Here is a 20,911-nt window from a genome sequence, read left to right as displayed (position 1 = left end):
GATCGTTTCACAAAGCCTCGTTTCCCTGGCACCATGTCTGAATCCTCACAGCGTCCGGCGTTCGTCCTCGTGGGTGGTGTCTCGCACACGCCTTGAGTTTTTCGATCCTCTCATCAAGGAGTTTAAAGGCCACGGCTACGAGGCTCATGCGGTGAGCTATCCAACAGTCGGGAAGAACACCGTCGGAACCAAGCAGAAGGACGAAGTCAAAGCCATTCAGGATGCTGTTGCCCACTTTGTTGACGATCAGCACCAAGACGTCATCTTAGTCTTGCATTCCTATGGTGGATGGCCTGGCAGTAGGGCCGTGAAAGGATTCGATAAAGAAACGAGGGAGAAACAGGGCAAGAAGAACAGCATCGTGGAAGTCGTCTTTATTGCCGCATTCTTGTTGCCGGACAACGCGAAGACGGCTCAGTATTCGTACCTGCCGGATTGACTCACCAACGAGGTCAGTGCTCGTAAGACTGCTATGAAGTATCTAGAGGACAAGCCAGTGCTGATAATCTTACAGAACGGCGAGCGCATTCCCAACGAAAAAGCCATCCCACTGCTCTTCAGCGACCTCGACCCAGCTGCCCAACAGTACTGGTTCTCAAAGTTCGAACCCCACCGCAACGACTTTGAAGCTGAGACAGTTCCGGACGCTCCTTGGCATTTGTCTGTCAAGAAAACGTACATCATCACGACGGAGGACAAAACGGCCACGACGCAGTTCCAGTTTGCGATGTTGCAGGGCGTGATCGACAGAACTTGGTCAATCAAAAGTCTGAAAGCGGGCCATGAGCCGTTCTTGAGCCAGCCAGCAAATCTGGCAAAGGTTCTGCTCCAGCCGACGTACTGAAATGTCCAGAGGAGCCGTGACGAACGTGACGATTCCCAGGGTGCCTCAATCGGGGACCATGATAGTAGTCATGTATCCCAGCCCATAACGCCTGCTAGTATCAACCAGTGCTGATATTAATCCATTCTCATATAGTTAGCACTTCTAAGAATTCGCTCATACGATACTCTCGGGATATACGATACTTTTTTCGAAGGCCATAGGGTCGAATTCTTCCCATTGAAGATAACCACCCGGCCCTGGAATAATGGATGATTAGGAGCGTGGCTCAGATGACAAATGCTGATGCTTACGCAAGAGATCCATGCAGTGCTCGATAATCCAGGTGGGATTATTGCTAATATATCGGAACATAGCAACTTCCAAAATCTTCGAAGGCGCGTTCTTACCACCTCCGGGGTATAGTGAATGGAGAGTCTGGCTCTGTAGTACATGCCTGGCTAGTGAATGATTTTACCAGTGCGCGCCAATTGACACTATATTGACAGATTACTGGAGTGCCACCATTCTCAGGTTCCTGTACTAAGACTATTCCAGGCACAACAGTAGGGAAGGGAAGATTGTCAGGTGCCTAGCCCAGTCACCTGCCTAGGCAGACAGTGTTACCTGCCTCTTTTGCCATATAAGGACCCTTCCTCTCTCCTCTTTCACCCTCCCCTCTTGTTCTTCCTTCTCCTCTCCCTCTCTAAAAGACAAGAATTCAGTAAGTAAACAGTTCCATGGCCCGCCACACCTTGAATCATCCAGGCAGATTCCTGGGGATCCTGCATCCACCTACATCTCATTGGACATTGCTGATCAACGCCTGAACTTTGAAGGTCAAAGTCATGGCCTCGGCTAAAATCAGGAAGGACGAATTGGAAGCACATCTTCGTGAAGCCGCCAGTCGGCGCGCGCAGCAATACGCCAACGTTATCGGTTTCGCTATCCGTTTTGAGAACGACGATTCGAAAGCTGAACAGGCTACGAAGAACTTCCAAACTATTCTAAAGACTCTCTCCTTCCCCACAGCAAAGTTGTTCTCAAAGACACAGACATTACCCCGGGTTGGACAGTGTCCACTCACTTTCGACAAATCCTAGAAAGAGCACATCAGCTTCCTGGTCGAAGCTTATTGTGGTTCACTACGCCGGGCACGGTGATGTGACTCAACTCGATGAACTCGAATTTGTGGCCAGTGCAACCAATCGCCGCATGTTTCGCTTTGTGATCTCTTTGCAGAAGTCGCAGAAAATTCAACCTGGTCAAACCTCCATCCTCTTGTGGATGTTATTTTCATCCTGGACTCATGCCACATCGGTGCTGCCACTCGTGCTGCTCCATCATCGCCAAGGATAGTTGAGATCCTGGCTGCCGTCGGCGCAGATCAGACCGCCCATGGCAACGACGCCAACAACCCATCATCACCTCCTGGGATGTCGACGTCGTGAGGTTCAGTTCCTTTCACGATTCACAAACGGAGTCCTCAGTCCAACACAATTCTCGTTCCCGGGATTCTGTGAGGGCTTCCGAACGAAAGAGAAAGGTGAGTCTCTCGTATAAAGATAACGGGTATAGCTAACAACTTGAGCTCAGAGACATCGAGCCGCGCCTTGAGCAACCCGACGATACGGATCCTCAACTCTCTAACCTGGGTGCCTTAAGAGAGTTTCTGAAGCGTCCCATCCAATTCCCACGCGGGAAGGAAAGAATCGGCGCTACAAAAGTCTCATAATGGCGCTGTAATGTTACGCAATCTACGCCATCTTCGTGAGAAAGCACGCGGTAATGCACAAGAAACGTTTGATAAAACGTTTGATGATGACATCCGCGCCTTGACACTCGGAATTCACAAGTTTGGTGTTGAGGTGACTTGCCACTATGAAAGCCATCTTCTGCGCAGCATCAATTGATGGTGCCTATCGGACATACTTTCGATGATGTCCCTCACAGAATCACAAAGAACACCGTCAAGGACAGACAATTAGCGTTTCTCCGCGCAACTGTCGACGACTCTCGCGCCTACACGGGCTACCATATCGTCGATAACTTTGGAGGATACCTAGATGTTTCCATGGTATACCTCGCAGACGGGATTTCCGCCGATAACCTCGATGCCCTTGCACGCACAGCAGCCACACGCTATCGTGAGCTCGTAACCGACGAAGATGACGAATACCACATTCGCTTACGGCGATGGGGCCGAGACCAGAGACTTTACGAATGGTCAAAATTCTGGACCTCTTTTAAAGATGGACAGATTGTTTATTGCTCTGCTATTTCTCAAGAAATCCGAACAATCAATGAAGTCGCGGTGGAGAGTTGACAACTTCACAATTCCTCAGGAGAAAAATGAGTTGGCCCTGCTTATCAAAAGGATAAAATTGAACAGCATCCATGACCTTAATGAGATGGGTTCTGGTTCAGATATTACTGATACCCAGTTTGTGTTGCTCAGAGTGGTTGGCCTCGGCTCAGAGATCGCTGTTTGCTGTGCAGGAAAAGAGAAAATACGGACTACATCAGATATGGGACGAAGCCTGTACAACGCGGAATCATATCAAAAATAATGACCCCAACAACCCCCGGACGCAAAACCGTACATACATTTACGTCAAAGATCGCAGATTATGTGGCACTCCACAAGGACCGAGAGGCGACGTATCTCGACTTCTCTGAGATGATCACAACTCTGAGAAGTCAATCTTTGGTGAAAAAACCAGTCCATTTCCCCTCAGTTAGCAATCGGCCCCAACACAGAACATCTATCACTCAGGGGAACACGATTAAGAAGGCACTCTAGAAGGGCCAAGGGGCGACGTATCTCGACTTCTCCAAGATGACACGACTGTGAGAAGTCAGTCTTCGGTGAAAAGACCGGTCCATAAGGTCACGCTCGGTCCAAACTCGATTCGCAGTCCTTTCCCTGGTGCTCCGTCGTCTATTCCTCCAAGCGGCCACCCGAAGGCAACCTCCACAAAGGCCCCATTGTGCTGTCGTTAGTATTCATCTTCTGACCAGCAGACCGAAGCCCATGCAAAGGACATATCTGATTGGATGTGGAAGTTGGATTTGGCGCTTACATCACAGTGGACGCAGTCTACGAAACCAAGTCAACCCTCCTTGTTGTCACGATGCCTTTTGCATTCTTCCTACAGATCAACGGCCTTCCGGGAATCTGCTTGCAAAGAGGCAGGACCTTCTCCTGCATCTGGCACCGTACCATTGAAGAGCTGAGAAAACGTTAACCCGCATTCTCCCCCGCACAAGAGATGATGCTTTTGTCCTTGATTGCTGGTCATAGACCACTTAGGAATTACACTGTGTTGCCTTTGCTTGGGAAACTTAGGAGAAAATCTATGGTAAGCCTAACTTCTATGAGAGAATCTTGGGCCGGTCAACTCGCTGATCCAAGAGGACGAGCAGGTGCAAGCCAGCAAAGGATCCGTGTCATGGATAGCAAAGACATAGAAAGTCATAAATTGTCGATAAAATTTTTCTCGAAGCCTGGAACTCCTGTCTTGCCTTCCTTTCTTGTCCTTGGTCGGTAAGGATTTGGAAGGAGATTCCAGATTGGGAGATGGGCAGGACGATCGTCAGCGCACGGAATATTACTCGGTGGGCTCGGGAGGCTGAGCCGGATCTTGGCCGCTACTGCACGAGTAGGGGATCGGAGATTATTATTACTTCCCGCGGTAATTAATAATATTATTGCCGCAGAGATTTTTTCTCTTCCTTCACCATTTCACACTGTGTAGATTAAAAAAAAAAAGAACACATACGAGTGCTTTGTGCTGGATCTTGTGCCAGCACCCCGATAGATTGGATTCAGCGAGTGGACACAGGGAACTTGGCGTGATTAGCATCGTGGATCTTGCTGGAGGCTTGCAGCTCCAGCTGGGGCACAAACAGGCCGACTGACAGGCAAACTATTGGCGAGTCATGACCCTGATGACGACATGCTGAACTACTTTTTTCATTTTTTTTCTTCATCAGAATACTCCGTACTGTGGTTTCAGTTTCTATTGTGCGTTATGCTAGGCGTAAGGAGTGACCGGGCTGACTGTTTCAGTTGCCCATTATCCTTACCGGGAGGCTGGTCGCACACTGGCACTCTCAGCAACGCCACCAAGCTGCCCAGATGTACCTGTACACCGCCAGAATCAGCCAGCTGAAGACATGTAGTCGAGAATAACGTGCAGAATGGCCACAATGCATGGGAACAGTAAGGGAGATGGGGAGAATCTGACAGAGAGACTGAGAGTAGATGCGGATGCTCTCTGTACGCAGTGCAGATTGCAGGAGTAGTTCATCCTGATTGGCCGAAATTCTCTTCTGCAGAACTGGTTCCGGTTCGGAGCTTCCGCGTGGTTCCTTCCTTTTTCCTCCAGAGGGACGAGGCGCCTGCCTAACCTTGCTCGGGATCCTGGCAGAAGGAGCAACCTCCGGCCCTCCGGCTACTATTGTTCCTTTCTTCTCCTCCCAACTCGATAGGAGCTTTTTGCTCGATAAGACCCTCTCTGGCGGTGTTTCTGTCTCCTGTTCCACGACGACGGGCCTGCTAGTCGGGCCCAGATGCAAAGATATGGGACTCGTGCAGGCGGAGATGCAGAGCACAGGCCCAGGCACCGGTGTCGCAGGGCACGCATCGGGGGCCAGCCATGGCGGGCGGTGTCGTGCTAGGCCCGCGCTAGGGTCGCCGTGTGCCTGGCTAGCAGCCAGCCAGCGGGTCTCCCCCCGGAAAGAGGCAGCTCACGGTTCGCCCGAACTGCTGCTAGCGCCTCATCGCCGGCGATGCTGCGAAGGCGTGCGTGATGGAGATCGCTTGCGCGCTGGATGTGTCTATTGGCACTCGGACCAGCGCCCAGGGGTCGTCCTCCAGAGTCAACCCTGCCCGTCCTGGGCCCTCCCTCCCCTTCTTCTCCTCCCGCTGGCCCCCCTCCCGGCCGTTCCCTGCTCAACCGAGACCTTTGTCTTCATTCTCTCCCGTCTCTCTCTTCTCTCCTTTGTCACCCGCCGCTGCCGCCGTCGAGGAGACTCCGTGCTTCTCGACCTGTCTGGCATCCCCAAGGTCATCCAGGAGATGTTGCAATCCTCGCTCTGGGAGTGAACCGGGTTCGATCTGAGTTTTTCCCTGCCTCAGGACAGCTTGGTCCTGGCTCAGCACTCGTTTGTTTTCCTACCCCCTTTTCGACTATCGTGTCTGTCTGAATCGCGTCGTGCACGCGATTGTTGGATTATCGGCGTTGGAATCGTCTTCGAGAGCGATTCCCTGTCCGCATCGACTCGACGTGCAGTCCTCGCCAGAAGAATTCGAGAGAAACGATCGTGTTTCGCCTTTCGTTGATAGCAGAACCACCGCGACATCACCGAGAATCGTTTCAAAATGGGTCCATCTTTGAGAGATCATGGATCCTTTGTCCGTCCCTCAACCCGTGACCGGCCGATGACTCGGGATCAAGGCGAGAATTCCCTCATTATCCCCAGTCGCACCTCGTCGCTGCATTCCCGCATCACTCAGCCCATCCCGTCCACGCTCAACCTCAAGCCTGCCCAGCGAACCCCCAAGACTCTCACCCATGCGTACATGGTCTGCGGCGTGGGCCGCGAGCCCTCCCAATGGGTCAAGGCTCCGCCGCCTCCCCAGGGTAAAATCCAGCACATGAAGGGCGCAGTCCCCCAATTCTGGCTGCCCGAGATTCTGGGCAGTAGTCCCAGACTGGAATCCGACAATGAGATTGCCCGCGCTCTCCATGCCGCCATGAGGGTCAGCAAAACCTGCCTCTTCAATCCCGCTTCGTCGTTCTCGTGCTGACATGGAAATCTCCAGGCCTGCTTCCCCCATGATGTCGAGATTTGCACGGGCAAGACTCAACCGCACTGTGTGCACCATGCTTTTGTCCTCCAGCAGGACTCTTCTCACACCCTCTACGGTATCGCGCTGCGTGTCTGGTCTCGCGCAGATGAGAAGCGTGCCGAAACGATCCGCGAATTGCGCAAGAAGACCGAACCGGATTTCTTCGACAACCCCGACGAGACCTATTGGATTCCCTACTGCTTGAGCTTCCTGTCCCGCTATCCTCTGTACGACCTGCTGGGTGACTACCTCCGGGGCATGTGGATCCATTGGAACAAGGCGACCAACCTCTTCCACGCCGAAGAGGTTTCTCGCATCTTGAGCTTCCCTGCCCCGCGTCTCAACGACTTGGTTCGGATCGACATGAAGGATTACGCGCTCTGCTATCAGTTCCCGTCCTCGCCCACCGGTTTCCAGAACTTCGCCATGTGGCCCCTGTTCTGCTGCCTGTCGATCCCCAACATCGTCGGCGTCATCGAGGCCGCCGTGTCGCCCACCCGCCGAATCATCTTCGTCAGCCACTACCCGGCAATGTTGACCGTGGCCGCCGAAACCATCCGCTTCTGCGTGCGCGTCTACGAATGGAGTGGTCTCTACGTCCCCGTGGTGCACGCCCGTCATGCGAAGGAGCTCGTCGAGGAACCCGGTCCGTACATCCTGGGTATCACGGCCGAGTGTCGTTCTCTGTTTACGGCTCCGTCGGATGCGCTCGTGGTCGATCTGGACCGCAACTTTGTCCTGACCTCGAACCCTCCCAACGTTCTGACTCCGGGTCAACGCACCAAATTCATTAACCGTCTGACCAATGCCTTGAATGGCGAGGTAACCCCGTCGGGAGTGCCCCAGCACCTCCGATCCGCGTATTGGGGTGGGAAACTGGTTCCCGCGGGTCAGATCATTGTCATGAAGGGTGAAGTGGAGAGTGTTCAGGATCCTTCCTGGTGGAACCAAGATGCGGTGATGAGTGTCATGGACCACGTGTGTGAGAAACTGGTGAGTCTTCTGGCGTCGGGAAGTCCGATCAAACGGTCTTACTAACTAACTCGTCTTTTAGGGCCGCAACACCGGTGTGAAAGCTCTTTTCGGTGGCTCCGTCAAGAAGCCTCTCATGACCAAGGTCTCGATGAGACACTTGAACGAGATTGTGCGGGAACGCAACCAGTACTCCCGGGATGCTCAGGAAGCCTGGCAGGACTTTATCAACCTCAAAGGCCGGATGGACACCGAGCTTTCCAAGGTCACGAAACGCAACAACTTTTTGGTGGAAGAATTGGAGACCTGGAAGCAGCAGGTAACGCTCCATTTGATCCTCGACCCGACTGGTGGGGGTTTGTAGTACTGACGGTTTGATCGATTGCAGTTCCTCAAATTCCAAGCGTTTGCTGAGCAGCTTACGAAGGAGACCTCCGAGCTCAAGGTCAAGATTGAGAATCACAAGCGTGAAAACCGCCGTCTTACCGCCCTCATCGACCAACAGAAGGATGATCTGGCTCGTCTTACGCTCCGTCTTTCTGGGACCGAGAAACAGCGTGACGACGCCTTGGAGGCTTTGGTTCTGCAGCAAGAAATTGCGGAGGAACTCGAACGGGAGCGCAAGCGGAACCAGAAGGAGCTGGCTGCTCTGCAGCACACCACCGCGACTCTGACTCGCCAGCGCGACGAGGCTCAGCGCATTGTGGTGCACCTCCGCAGCTTGATCGAAGGCCAGACCCACCACATGGAACACATCATCCGCAACATTCAGAACTCGACCGAACTCAGCGACTATGTCGACCAAGGTCAGGGAGACGACGACTCTGCGGAGACTACTACTACCCGGCAGCCCGCATCGGACAATAAATCATTGAGACGTCTTTCTCGCCCGTCATCTCGGATCCGGTTGACCGCGGGCAGCCGTGCTAGCAGTGTGGGTGACAATGTCTCTCCCGAAATGGAGCAGCATATGCTGAATATGGACAAGAGACAGCGTCGCCTCTCCCAGATGAGCATGCCCGACGTGGCCGACCGGTATCTGAAAGATAAGACCGATGCGATTGCCGCGATTATCCGCAACATCAGCGAACAGTGTGCCGCCGCCGTCGAAGGCTTGCACCTCGCCCAGGATGCCGAGGAGGAAGTGATCACGGACGAGTCGGACAAACTGGACCCGGAGGGTGGCAACCAGGCCCCATCCGAGGATGGACGGGACCAGTCCACTCGCGAGGACGCCAGCGAGATGGGTGAAGGCGAGAGCAGCTTCCTGAACGCGGACCAACGCTCCTCCAGCATCCCCCCCACTCCCGATCTGGTCCACAACCGTTCCAGCACGTCGATGTCGATGGTCAGCAGCTCGACGATCCCGGAGAGGTCGAGCCAGCAGTACTCGCCGGGCGAAATTCCCACCAAGATTGTGGAAGATGACGATGAGCATGCTCACGAAACCGATGGTCTTGACGTGCCAACCGAGACCACTCTTCCCAAGCAACCCACTTCGGATCTCATGCAACCAAACGCGGCTCGAATTGTCTCGTAAGGCAGAGATCGATTGATGCCCTGATGAGCTGTCTGCCCAGACGAGAGAGTCATTGGATGCAATGAGAAGCACGATCTGTGGTATTGCGCAAGAGAAAAAAAAAGCTGATTTTACTGCAATTTGACTTTTTTATGGCGCTATCTGTGGTTTTTATCTATATCGTTTTTATTGCTGCCCTATTCCCCCTGACTCTTTTTTTCTTCTTTGGATGGTGGATCTCTTTCTTGTACGAGCTTATCTTGGGTTGTTGGCGGGTCTCGTTTTACTCGTGTTGTATGGAGAGACTCGACAGTGGATTTGTTCTTTTTTCCCCCCTTGATTGTTGGATCCCCATCCCTTTCCCCATCGATCCTCTGTATAGTATTGGCTTGTGGGGGAGATTCTTGTGTAAATGGGTCTAGTTGCCCTCGATCCTTTTTCCTATGTGTTTACTGACCGGTGTCTCTACAACGTCACTCTCTTTGTTTCTGTGTATTTAAAATCTTCGCGTGTGCCTCCGACCCGACTGGATCGGAAGGGGTTGGAAAGGATTGCTGAATTGAGATATTTCCGTCCATTCGTTAGCTTACAGATCAAGATTAAGAGTTCCAATGTAGTCTTCTTGCGCCGTGTCGATGACAAACTTGGTCGTCCTTTCCACCCGTGGTAGACGGACATAGTTGACCGGCCTCAGCGTCTGCGCGATTCTAGCTTGTCGTTCAAATAACGGAGCAAGTCAAAGACAAAGCCATTAGCATCAACCAAAACCTGAAGAAACGCCTCCTTCTCCAGAAGATCCTTCAAATGCTCACAGGACACTTCAGTGACAATATCGCGCAGCCCGCGGTCAGTAGCCGGCGTGCTAGCATAGACCTCCGCAATAGAAGACGGGAAATCAACCCCTTCCCACCCGTACTTCAACTGCGCCGCGAACATGCGTCTCGCGTCGATCTTCAGGCTCGGAATCCCGTACTTCTCGCCGATGGCGTAGACTTTAGCATCGAAGAGTTCGACTGACAAGCCCGGATGCTGCATGTTGCTGTATTCCATGTCGTAGAGGTGTTGGAGCATGGCTTCTACGGCGTAGGGATCGTCGTCGTTTAGGTCGATTGTGTTGGAGGATGTTTCCTATACATACAAAATGACATGCGTTAGCAGTCCATATACTCAGTATGTAGGGTAGGTATGTACATACCATCCAATCCCCCCGAAACAGATTATGAAAATACGCAGAGTAGCAGCTCAGAATGGCCTTGTGTGCGTGGAACGTCCGTCCCGCGACGCGGATGGTGAAGTCGGAGAATTTGGGTGAGTTGAAGAGGCTGGCAGTAGTACATAATAGTCAGACAAGTAATGTACATACCTAGGTAGGTTGGGTGAGATAGGGGAAATAAGTATATAACGCACTGCATCAATCCCGGAGGAGATAGGTAGCTTCCTCTGCGGGTTTGGGGTTCGTTGGAGGTCTTTTCGTTTTCATTTTCGGTCTTCTCGGTGGAGGTCTCGGAAGGAGGGTCTTTGAGGTCCATTTCCTTTTTTTTTCTAGATTTTTTTTTTCTAGATTCTTTCTTTCTTCGTTTTGGTTACCCCTGACGGGTAGGACTTTCTCTGTCTTGCTTGCAGTGAAGGAAGTAAGTCGATGAAAAACGCGTGAATTTCGATCTATTCAACGGCTTCGATTGTGTAGGATATGGTAAATGACCAGATGAAGGTGATGAGCAGAAGGGATATTGGGGGTGATAGATGGAGAGAATACAAGCGGCTGGGGAAGCAGGAAATAGGAAGCAGGCAGATGCAGATAGATCCTGAGTGAGATGATCATGCCGAGCATTGTTTGTCAGTGACATACATGGTCAGAGAAAATTATGTCCATAAAAAAATGGTGTGCTATATCTCCTGCCGAGAAAGAAGAGGAGGTGAATGAATGAATATATCTGGATGTGTTTGGCTGCTGGATGCTGACACTGTCATCAGTGCTAGGTACTGCTGCTCACGCTCACGCCTAGATCTAATTCTGGGCATGGTATGGTATAGTATGGTATGATTCAAGGGCTTCCTTCACAGGATGTACTGTACAGTACAGACAATAGATAAATGAGTCAATGGCCTATGGAGGCAGTGATTAGTGTTTTTTTTTTAATCTATCTAGAAGTAGATGCACACAAAAAAAGGAGCAAAGATGGGGGGAGGTGTTACCTCCTGCTATGCTGCAGATTGATATTAGTCTGAGTTGTCTCTCTTTCTTTCCTGTGATACGGACAGAACTTAGGGCTGTGAGAACCACGTGAATTGCTTGCTCTATAATCTATTGGAGTTCATCTGAGTGAGTCAATGCATTGTGCTGTATGTACAGTATGAAAGAGGTTCCGATGTTAGAAGAACTGGAGACGATCCACCACAGTATAAATTTTAGAAAGCTAATGCAGAGGATATGTGGAAATTATCAGATTGTAAGAGTCTTTTGTATATTGTGATATGGATAATATAAAATTAGTGAGATGATATTAAGTAAGTTGGTGGTTAGAAAGTGGATACTGGAGTTGGCATGGTGTAGATGTGTTGTTTATGGCAGATTTGATATCTTTATATATATAGCCCTGGGTGGAAGAACAGCGGATGTCATTGTGCTGTAAAATAAGAAATATTGCCAAAAAAGAAAGTGCAGGAATATATTTTCTCCTGTCACTAGCACTTGCATTTCTTTTTTCTTTTTTTATTATTATCTTTTTCAGGTATCCAGCTGATACTGTGATTAATATCGGCAACGCTGACATAAACGTGCAGCACATCCTCGGTTCCCCGCAAATTGCCAGCCGAACGGGGCAATCGACGGAGCTGTCTCCGCAGAGACGCCCAGCGCGTCCGTCTCGATGCACAATTTCCTGAGGTAACTACTCGGATTGTGAATTGACTTATTTCATGATTTGTATACCATTCGAAGCGGATTGTCGTTTTCTCATACAAAACACTGGATTCTGTGTACTGTACAGTACTAGTATAGTAGTGTCGCGTGTCGCATGAGCAGTACATACACTGAGCCATGACATCCGCAGCAAAGCAGCGTCTCCAGGCGCTGAGCCAGCAGCTCGTCGAGGGAATCCCCGATGCAGGAACATTTGAGGATATCCCTCGAATCCGTCAGGTTGCTCCAGACTCGGTTGGGCCGTGAGTTTGAGCTGGTGTACCTGAGGTTACTTACTAGTGGAATCGCTGTCAAGCTGACTGACCTGCTATACAGGAGAGTCAAGGACAAAGTTGTTATTGTTACAGGTGAGCCTTTTTTTTTCCAGTTTAGAAGTTGGAAGCATGCCTGCCTATTAACTTTTGTCTGATGCAAGGAGCCAATTCCCCCCTGGGCATCGGGCGAGCCAGCGCCCACCAGTTCGCTCGCAATGGCGCAAAGGCCGTCTACCTCTGCGACTACGACGAGTCGCATCTCGCTACACACAAGCGGGAGATCGAGTCCCTCTACCCCGGTGTCGACGTCCATGTGCGCCAGTTTGACGCCGCTGATGAGCCGTCCGTCAAGGCCGTCGTCGACGATGCTATCAGCAAGTACGGCCGGTTAGACATCATGTTTGCTAACGCTGGCATCATCGGGCAACCCAAGGTCTTTACGGAAATCGACTCGGACCAGTTTATGCACACGTTGAAAACGAATACCTTGAGGTAGGGCTCCCTCAGAGAAAAATGACAGTCTTTTTTACAGTCATTTAATGGGTGATTAGTGTCTTTCTTGCCGTCAAATATGCCGCCCCCGCCATGCAGATTACCTCTCCCTCCAAACCCTATCCCAACGGCTCGATCATCTGCACCGCCTCCGTCGCTGGCCTCCGCTCCAATGCCGGCTCGACCGACTACTCCGCCTCTAAGGCAGCCGTGATCTCGATCGCGCAGACGGCCTGCTTCCAGCTGGCAGGCACGGGAGTGCGCGTCAATGCCATCTGCCCGGGCATCGTCGAGACGGGCATGACCCGCCCCATGTACGAGGCCGCGCGGGCCCGCGGCACGGAGCGGAAGATCGGGCAGCTGAACCCGCTGCGGCGAGGAGCCGTGGCGGACGAAGTGGCGCGTGTCGCCCTGTTCCTGGGCAGCGACGAGAGCAGCTACGTGAACGGCCAGGCCTGGGCGGTCTGTGGCGGGCTGAGCGCCGGCCATCCGGTTATCCCAGGGAAGCTGGCTTGAATCGCTTGATGGATATGATCGCTATCTTGTCAGAGTACATATGAGCTTGGGACTATACCGTCCAGACCCAAGTTCACCATTCCAAGCCTGTCCGAACCATTCAATGTACTGTACTGTACAGACTCTGTGTATACTCTGACGTCGGGGCTCACTTGGTCTTTCCTGAGGAAGACTTCAAGTTCAGACTTGCCACAGACATTGATAGTTGATCGAGAGCAAAATAGTGTCCTGCGGGTCTTCCATCGGAGTGTATCGGATGGGCGTCCGGAGTGTGCATTTATAGTAGCACATTATGTAATCGAGGATAGACGAACCAAGGGAACGGCCTGATAATTGAAAACTCATCTACTGCGTTGTACTCCATCGTACTCTGTAATTAATAATAATTAGAAGAAATCGCGACTGCTGGCGCGGCCGGAGAAACCATCCGCTCGGGGCTGCACGTCATTCCGATTGGGACTGGCCGATTGGCAGGATCGCGATCGCAGCAGCTCTTCTCCGCCTGATCGTCTCGTGCTGCCTGTCCGCCCCTCTCCATCCCTTCCCTTCACATTCCTGCTCCAGCCCAGCCCAGCCCAGCCTCTGCTCCCCCTGTTAATTAGCAACAATCGCCCTGTCTCTGCCAGTCGAGCCTTCATGACGCCCCCCAACCCGCCGTCACTGCGTCTGCTGTGCACACCTGCCCCCCACGAGTCATGGCGGACGTCATAACGGCTCCTCCCCAACGCCGTTCGTCGTCGCAAGCCTCCTCGTCATCTCGCAGGAGCCAGAAGGCCAAGACGGTCCGGTCCAAGGCGTACAAGCGTCACTCCACGTCCTCCAATGCCACCATCGCCGACTTGACCTCCTTCCCGTCGCTTTCTCCGGACAGCTCCCCCGAGGGGTTCCGCGGCGAGCCGGCTTTGACCTACGCCCTCAGTGAGGCCCTGCTGAGTGATGACGGTGCAAATAATACTCGCGAAGGCAATTGCGGTCGCCAAGCCGCCTTGGACAGGCTCACCTCGTCTCAGTCCCATGGCTCGGGCCGCCCCGCGTTATTTGACGACTCCGTCTTGAGTCCAGATATCCCCGGCGCCTTGCATCTCGCGGATGACGCGCATATTGAACGTCTTCTCGAACGGACAGGACCAGTCAAGCTCGTGCGGCAGTTCGCACGCGACCTGGCGATGCGGGATGCGGAGATCTCGAAACTCCGCCGACGCGCCGACGCGCGGGAGAGGGAGCTGAAGAAAATGCTCCGGGAGGTTTCGGTGTCGAGCCAGGACATCGAGCGCAGGCTGTATCTGTTGGAGAACCCAGCGACGGACGAGTCAAAGGAGGGCGAGAATGGCGCCAATCGGACAAAGCGGTCATCCAGCATTTATGGGCTCATGGACCAGGCTATGTTGGACCCTGTTGGCGAATCCTCCCCCGACAGTACGGATTTGCAGGCGACTATTCGTCCGCAGCGCAATGACAGCGACGCGAGATCGGGTACCTCGAGCGTCGAATCGGGACAACAAAAGCGAGCGCAGGGATCCCTGCGTGGGTGGCAGGACTATCTCTTCGGCAGCACCAATGCGAGTCGCAAGACCAGCCGGGCCAGTAGTGTAATGAGCGATATTGACGACGTGGAAGAGGACGCCGGGCGTTCTCGGATTCCCAGCGGTAGTACGACTGGCCGCCGCAAAGGACTCGATGAGCAGCTCTTCCAGCCTCCCGAAGAACGGTCTGAGTCTCCGGCAGGGATTCCACGGGGGAAGGATTCTACATCAGCTGTCAACAATGATGATAATTCCAGCATTCATTCACGCAAGTCGTCCAAGTCGTTGTCTTCTTGGACTGTCAAGCTGTTTGCTGGTAACTCTCAGGCGTCCAAGGACGCGGCTGCTGCCAAAAATGGCGGCAGTCGGGCTTCGTCCACAGGACAGGCCAAGGGCAAAAACAATTCATCAGCTGCTGCGCCTTCGTCTTCCGCCAAGGGTGGGCTGTCCGCAGTAGCTGCCCTGAAGCGGATCAACAGTTACACGGGCGTCAGCACCTTGCCGGGCCGGTCATCCGCTTCTTCTGGAGGCGCAAATAGGGCGCCTCAACAAGCTGGGCGAAGGGCTGCCGCAACCAGTGTGTCGCAGGGTTCCAACTCGGAACGGAATACCGGCGACGCTTCGACCAACTTGGGTCCAGTCGAGATGGATGCCATCTTGCCAATGGATTCTCGGCCGCCCACGCTCAATTACACTTACAATAACTATCAGCCAGGAGAACTGTTGACGGATCGGTTCGGTTTCATCTACGATCAACGCCGCAAAAAGAGGCAGAGGGAAGCGACTTTGCTGAGAAAGAATGCCAATCGGACGAGTATGGCGGAGACAATTAGCAGTTTCCGCAGCGAGGATCCGCCAGAAGACAATGAGGGTGATGACGATGATCAGCCACAACGGTTGGAGTCGGCTGTGACCTCGCCGCGTCCAGGGACGCCTGTGTCGATGGAGGATCCGGAAAATGACGCTCCTGCCCCCAAACGCTGGCAGGATTACTTGAAGATTGCTACGAAACCAACCGAACTTCTGGCGCACACACCCTCTGCAGGGCCCATCGTTGGGATAACGACAGGGGACGAACCGAAGCCGCGCACCTCTTCCGTCGCTATCGATAAGGGAGGTACTGTATCTGTTAGTTCAAGTACGCAGCCCTCTGCGTCCACGTCGACAGTAGTAGCAGATAACCCAGAATTTGCCAACTCCGCAGCTCGGAATCAACAAGTGGCAGATACCAAGACCACAGCCAACGAACAGGAGCCGGTGAGAATGCTCCTCGAGCAACTGACAGAACTTCACGACGCCCTTCAGCGGGAACGGACCAAGAAGTGGAACGAGTTCTTGCGAAAGGTCCGTGCCGAGCGTCGACGGGAAGGCGAAGCGGCAGCGGCTATGGATCCAGAACGAGCCAATCTGTCGCTCGCCATGCCAGAAGCCTCGCTTGCGGACGGTGAAGTGGTGGGCATCGCAGGTCTAGGAAACAAGGGCAAAGTGGGCCGCGCCAAATGGCGGGAATTCCGAGCTCTGGTCCTGGGAGGGATACCAGTCGCGCATCGTGCGAAGATCTGGGCCGAATGCAGCGGTGCGTCCGCGATGCGTATTCCCGGCTACTACGATGATCTTGTGAAAGGAGTCGGCGTACCCGATCCTGACCCCTCTGTGGTCGCACAGATTGAGATGGACATCCATCGCACCTTGACTGATAATGTCTTCTTCCGGAAGGGCCCTGGTGTTTCGAAGCTCAAGGACGTTCTGTTGGCATATTCCCGCCGCAATCCTGAAGTCGGATACTGCCAAGGAATGAACCTCATCGCGGCTTCTCTGCTTTTGATCATGCCGACAGCGGAGGACGCCTTTTGGATTTTGGCTTCGATGATCGAGAACATTCTGCCACAGCATTACTATGATCATGGCCTTCTCGCCTCGAGGGCTGACCAACAGGTGCTCCGACAGTATATAGCGGAAGTGTTGCCTAAGCTCTCGGCTCACCTGGACAACCTGGGGATTGAGCTGGAGGCGTTGACGTTCCAGTGGTTTTTGTCCATCTTCACCGACTGTCTTTCTGCAGAAGCTCTCTACCGTGTCTGGGATGTGGTCCTTTGTTTGAACGTTACCAGCACCGTTCAAGGCGGGTCTGCAGGCTCGAATCCCGCCGCCCGTGATGGGAGTTCCTCTGCCAATCCCAATGGTGCTGATGCAGAAGAGGAGGCGGCCAGCAGTGGCGGTGGCAGCACGTTTCTGTTCCAGGTTGCCCTGGCCTTACTCAAGCTTAATGAGCACCAGCTGCTTACGACGTGCTCGACTCCTGCGGCTGTCTACACCTATGTGAACCATCAAATGACCAATCATGCCATCAGCATTGATGGACTGATCCAGGCGAGTGAGGCGTTAAGGAACGTGGTACGGAGAGAGGATGTCGTGGCGAGACGGGCGGCTGCTCTACGAAAGATGAAAAGCGGCAATGCCTATCGAGATGGAAGCAGAGAAGATGGGAATGGGAATGCGAGGACTGACAGTCGTGGGGATTCATAACGAGAACTTTCAGGAGCTTTTTTTTTCCCTATTATTCTTGTCTTCCTTGTCTTCATTATAGCTGAGTTTCTATACTGTCGTTCTTTAATTTCTTTCCTTTGCTTTTTTTTTCCGTTGTTTTATATGGTCGGTTGGATGGATCTGTTGGGTCAACGGCAGCATACCCAAGCGTACAGAGATACCCACTCCTTTGCGATAGATTTTCTTGTTTTTTTCCCCCCTTTCCCTGACTCTTTTTTTTCGCATCTGGCGTTGTGGATTGACAAATACACGGTGCATGTAATATATGGAGCAGATCAATTAGGGCATAGATCTTCCTATTATGGCGAGTAGACTGCCAGGAAGGAAGTTGAATAAACGATGCTAAATCCGAGAATTAGACTGTGCATACTCTATACCACAAGTTAAAGTTGTTCGAAGAATTTAACAGGCTGTAATAATTTCCGACAGCCCTGATTGACTTAGTTTTGGATATGTTTTTGCTGGATACAGCTAACGGTCCACGTGACGCTATCCCCGGCTCTATCGACGGAGACGCCGACGTCACAGGCATCAACCTCGCGTCCATTGGACACCGCCATCTCTTCCTGGGTCCCTGGACTCTCCTCTGGCTCTTTGGAAAGAATCATCTCTCGCTGCTGAGTGAGCAGTGCTCGATTTTGAGATTTACTTGAACGTGTTTCCCGATGGCGTCGTCATCGCGGCCGTCAAGCTCCCTTCTCTAGTAAGTTGCTCTCAGACCTGCCCCCCAGCATTGTCATAGAAATTCGGCCTCTAAATGCATTCACTTTGAAATGAAGGTTGTAAGAAAGCTGACAAGGGTGTTACAGCTCCTGCGTGGCCCATGGGACCACCATCCTCGCGGAACATTCCTCCCCTGGCGCCTCCTCAACGTCGGCGTCGTCTCTCGCCTCGATCATCCTCCCCAAGATCTCCCACAACAAGGCCCAGAAACTCACCTATACCCATGACCGCCTCTTTGTGCACTACATCGCCGACTCGCCGTCAGGGACGGCCGAAGACGGGCCGCAGCGGCAGGAGATTTCCTCACACTCGTCCCTCAGCTACCTCGTCGTCGCGACGGCCGAGCTGGGCCGCCGCATCCCGTTCGCGTTCCTGCTAGAGATGAAGCGCAAGTTCCTGACGCAGTACCCTCCCTCGACGACCGACTTCGCGGCGCTGCCAGCCTACGGCTGCGCGGCGTTCAACAACGAGCTGCGCGCGCTCCTGCAGACGTACAACACCGCCGCACCTTCGGATTCGCTGGCCTCTGCCCGCCGCGAGATCGACAGCGTGCGCGACATCATGACGGAGAACATTGAGCGCGTGCTCGAGCGCGGCGACCGCATCGACCTCCTCGTCGACAAGACGGATCGGCTGGGCGGCAGCGCGCACGACTTCCGCGTCCGCAGCCGCGGGCTGCGCCGCCGCATGTGGTGGAAGAATGTCAAGGTCTTGGTGCTGCTGGTCATTGTCGTTATCTTCCTCATCTACCTCTTTGTCGGTATGGCCTGTGGGCTGCCGGGGTGGGGGAAGTGTGTTGGGTCGTCGTCTTGAAAAAGTAGTTTTCTTTCCCTTGAGAGGGCCTTAAAGAGAGACCCTGCAGGTAGAAATCTTCTACGTGCTTTGCTTTGCTAAAATTTACTAACCTCATTTTTATTTTTATTTTTATTTTCTTTTACGAATCGGCATGCGTCTGCATCTTAACACGACTTATGGCGTGAGCGGGTTTCTTTTCTTTGTTCTCCCGGGTGTGTGCCTTTTTTTTTTGAACTTCTACTGGAACGATGTCTGTTGATGCGAAAAAGGAAACCAGGTTGTTTTCTGTGATCTAGCTAGGTTCATGTTCTCTGTTTCTTATTTTTATTTTATTTTATTGTGTACTACATGAGTGTATGTATGTACCTAGATAATCAAGGAACAGAACACTATCGAGTGACTTGTTCTTTTCTGCTCTGCAAGTAGAAATTATGGATGAGAAACTTGCTATCCATTTGCTTGAAACAACAACTTTATTACATTACTAGATTACTATTAAGAGATATCGACCTGAATGAATCGATGGATGCAATGTCATGTCCCTCACCATCAAACCCGCACCCTCCTCGACCTTGGAATCCCTCCAAGCCCTCAGAACGAGTCTGCGAGTGAGCCAGAAGGGCATATCTATATACACTTATGTGATGTATAATTGCGCCCTTTTCTGGAGTTCGATCTGCGCTAGCCGTATACCTCACTAACCATGGGGAAACTTCTCACTTAGCTAAGAAGAAGTTTTTGTGGCTTGGCGAGGAGATAAACTAGCGGCTGCACTTTGTCTTGTTCTTTGTGTGTGTGTTCGTGTGTGTTCGTGTGTGGTTGCTTTGATGGGATATATGTAGATATAGATCGGGGTGGGAGGGGATCAATCACGGGAACGGGTCGGGGATGGGAGGGGAGGGATTGATTTTACCTGTTTTCTGTGCTTCTGTTAGTAGTATCGTGATCATCATATCATGACTGTTTTCTTTGTTATCGAGACGAAACGAGTTTTTCGTTCTCAAGTTATGTCTTTCTTCCATTCAGCTGTAGCTCTGAGTCTGACGGGTCGGGTACCTATTTGCAGCATCCATAAAGGAAAAAAAGAAATGACATTGACGCCGATAACATCCTGCCATCGCCCCAAAGCCAGCCGATTTTTGTTTTGTTTGTCTCTCATACATTCACCTCGCGGATCCTATATCCTGTCGGGTTCATGTGGATGGTGATGATGACGATTTCTTTTTTTCCCCGTTGAAAAAAAGAAATAAATGAAAGAAATTTTTGATTCCACACCGTTACCACATAAATTCAATCAATCAGAAAACGTTACATTCGACTCCGCCTTCCGCTTACGCTGCAGACTTGGCCTTCGCCCTCGCCTCACGACCCTTGCCAATCCGCTCCAGGATGTTCTCACGGTCCTTGTCCAGCTTCAGCTTGGTAATGACGACCTTGGACGGGTGGATGCCAATCGGCACGGTCTGGCCGTTCGACTTCTCGCGGTTGACGCGCTCGACGTGGATCACGTATTTGAGACGGTACACGCTGGTGACCTTGCCCTCACGGCCCTTGTTGGAGCCCCGAACGATGGTGACCTCGTCGTCCTTGCGGATGGGGATCGAGCGGACCTGTTGTGGGAGAAGTCAGACCGGGCTTGATTCTTTCAAAAGTTTGGACGATTCCCAAATAGCAACAACGGTCGAGACAATGGTCGAGTTGTGCACGTTTATTTGCAAAGGAAAGAAAACGAGGACTGGCATGATGGCGGGCATACATTGTACTTCTCACGCAGCTCCTTGCTCAGAGGAGCGCTCATGATCACTCGACGCACGCTGGAAGGAGCACTGAAGTGCGCCTTGCGCGACTTCCGCCGCGAGGAGGAGACCGCTGTTTGTAGAAATTCTCGTCAGTATTTCTGTCTGTCTGGCGAACTTCCGGCGTTCATAGCAACCGCCATCTGATTTTCATCTTGCCCACCCGTGAGA

General features: G+C 52.4%; 4 protein-coding genes across 4 annotated transcripts; 2 read left to right on the top strand and 2 right to left on the bottom strand.

Moving 5' to 3' along the window:
* Positions 1 to 6,209: 6,209 nt before the first annotated feature.
* On the top strand, positions 6,210 to 9,192 carry T310_6550 (DENN domain-containing protein; the record flags this gene model as incomplete). Its single annotated transcript, XM_013470634.1, has 4 exons — positions 6,210 to 6,590; positions 6,654 to 7,673; positions 7,735 to 7,971; positions 8,041 to 9,192. The coding sequence occupies 4 exons, from the start codon at positions 6,210 to 6,212 to the stop codon at positions 9,190 to 9,192; spliced, it is 2,790 nt and encodes a 929-aa protein (XP_013326088.1).
* A 669-nt stretch (positions 9,193 to 9,861) lies between these two features.
* T310_6549 (BTB/POZ domain protein) lies at positions 9,862 to 11,002 on the bottom strand (the record flags this gene model as incomplete). Its single annotated transcript, XM_013470633.1, has 4 exons — positions 9,862 to 10,299; positions 10,367 to 10,493; positions 10,579 to 10,703; positions 10,928 to 11,002. The coding sequence occupies 4 exons, from the start codon at positions 11,000 to 11,002 to the stop codon at positions 9,862 to 9,864; spliced, it is 765 nt and encodes a 254-aa protein (XP_013326087.1).
* A 1,273-nt stretch (positions 11,003 to 12,275) lies between these two features.
* Positions 12,276 to 18,962, top strand: T310_6548 (TBC domain protein; the record flags this gene model as incomplete). Its single annotated transcript, XM_013470632.1, has 7 exons — positions 12,276 to 12,441; positions 12,510 to 12,840; positions 12,900 to 13,302; positions 13,747 to 13,949; positions 13,988 to 17,253; positions 17,856 to 18,047; positions 18,226 to 18,962. The coding sequence occupies 7 exons, from the start codon at positions 12,276 to 12,278 to the stop codon at positions 18,960 to 18,962; spliced, it is 5,298 nt and encodes a 1,765-aa protein (XP_013326086.1).
* A 1,004-nt stretch (positions 18,963 to 19,966) lies between these two features.
* T310_6547 (60S ribosomal protein L26-1) lies at positions 19,967 to 20,742 on the bottom strand (the record flags this gene model as incomplete). Its single annotated transcript, XM_013470631.1, has 3 exons — positions 19,967 to 20,000; positions 20,280 to 20,554; positions 20,701 to 20,742. 3 exons carry the CDS (start codon positions 20,740 to 20,742, stop codon positions 19,967 to 19,969), a joined length of 351 nt encoding a protein of 116 aa, XP_013326085.1.
* Positions 20,743 to 20,911: the final 169 nt, after the last annotated feature.

The sequence above is a fragment of the Rasamsonia emersonii genome, assembly GCF_000968595.1.
Source record: "Rasamsonia emersonii CBS 393.64 chromosome Unknown ctg1118621760421, whole genome shotgun sequence".
NCBI lineage: Eukaryota > Fungi > Ascomycota > Eurotiomycetes > Eurotiales > Trichocomaceae > Rasamsonia > Rasamsonia emersonii.
Note: the sequence above shows the minus strand (reverse complement) of the source record. Positions and strands in the feature narration are given on the sequence as shown.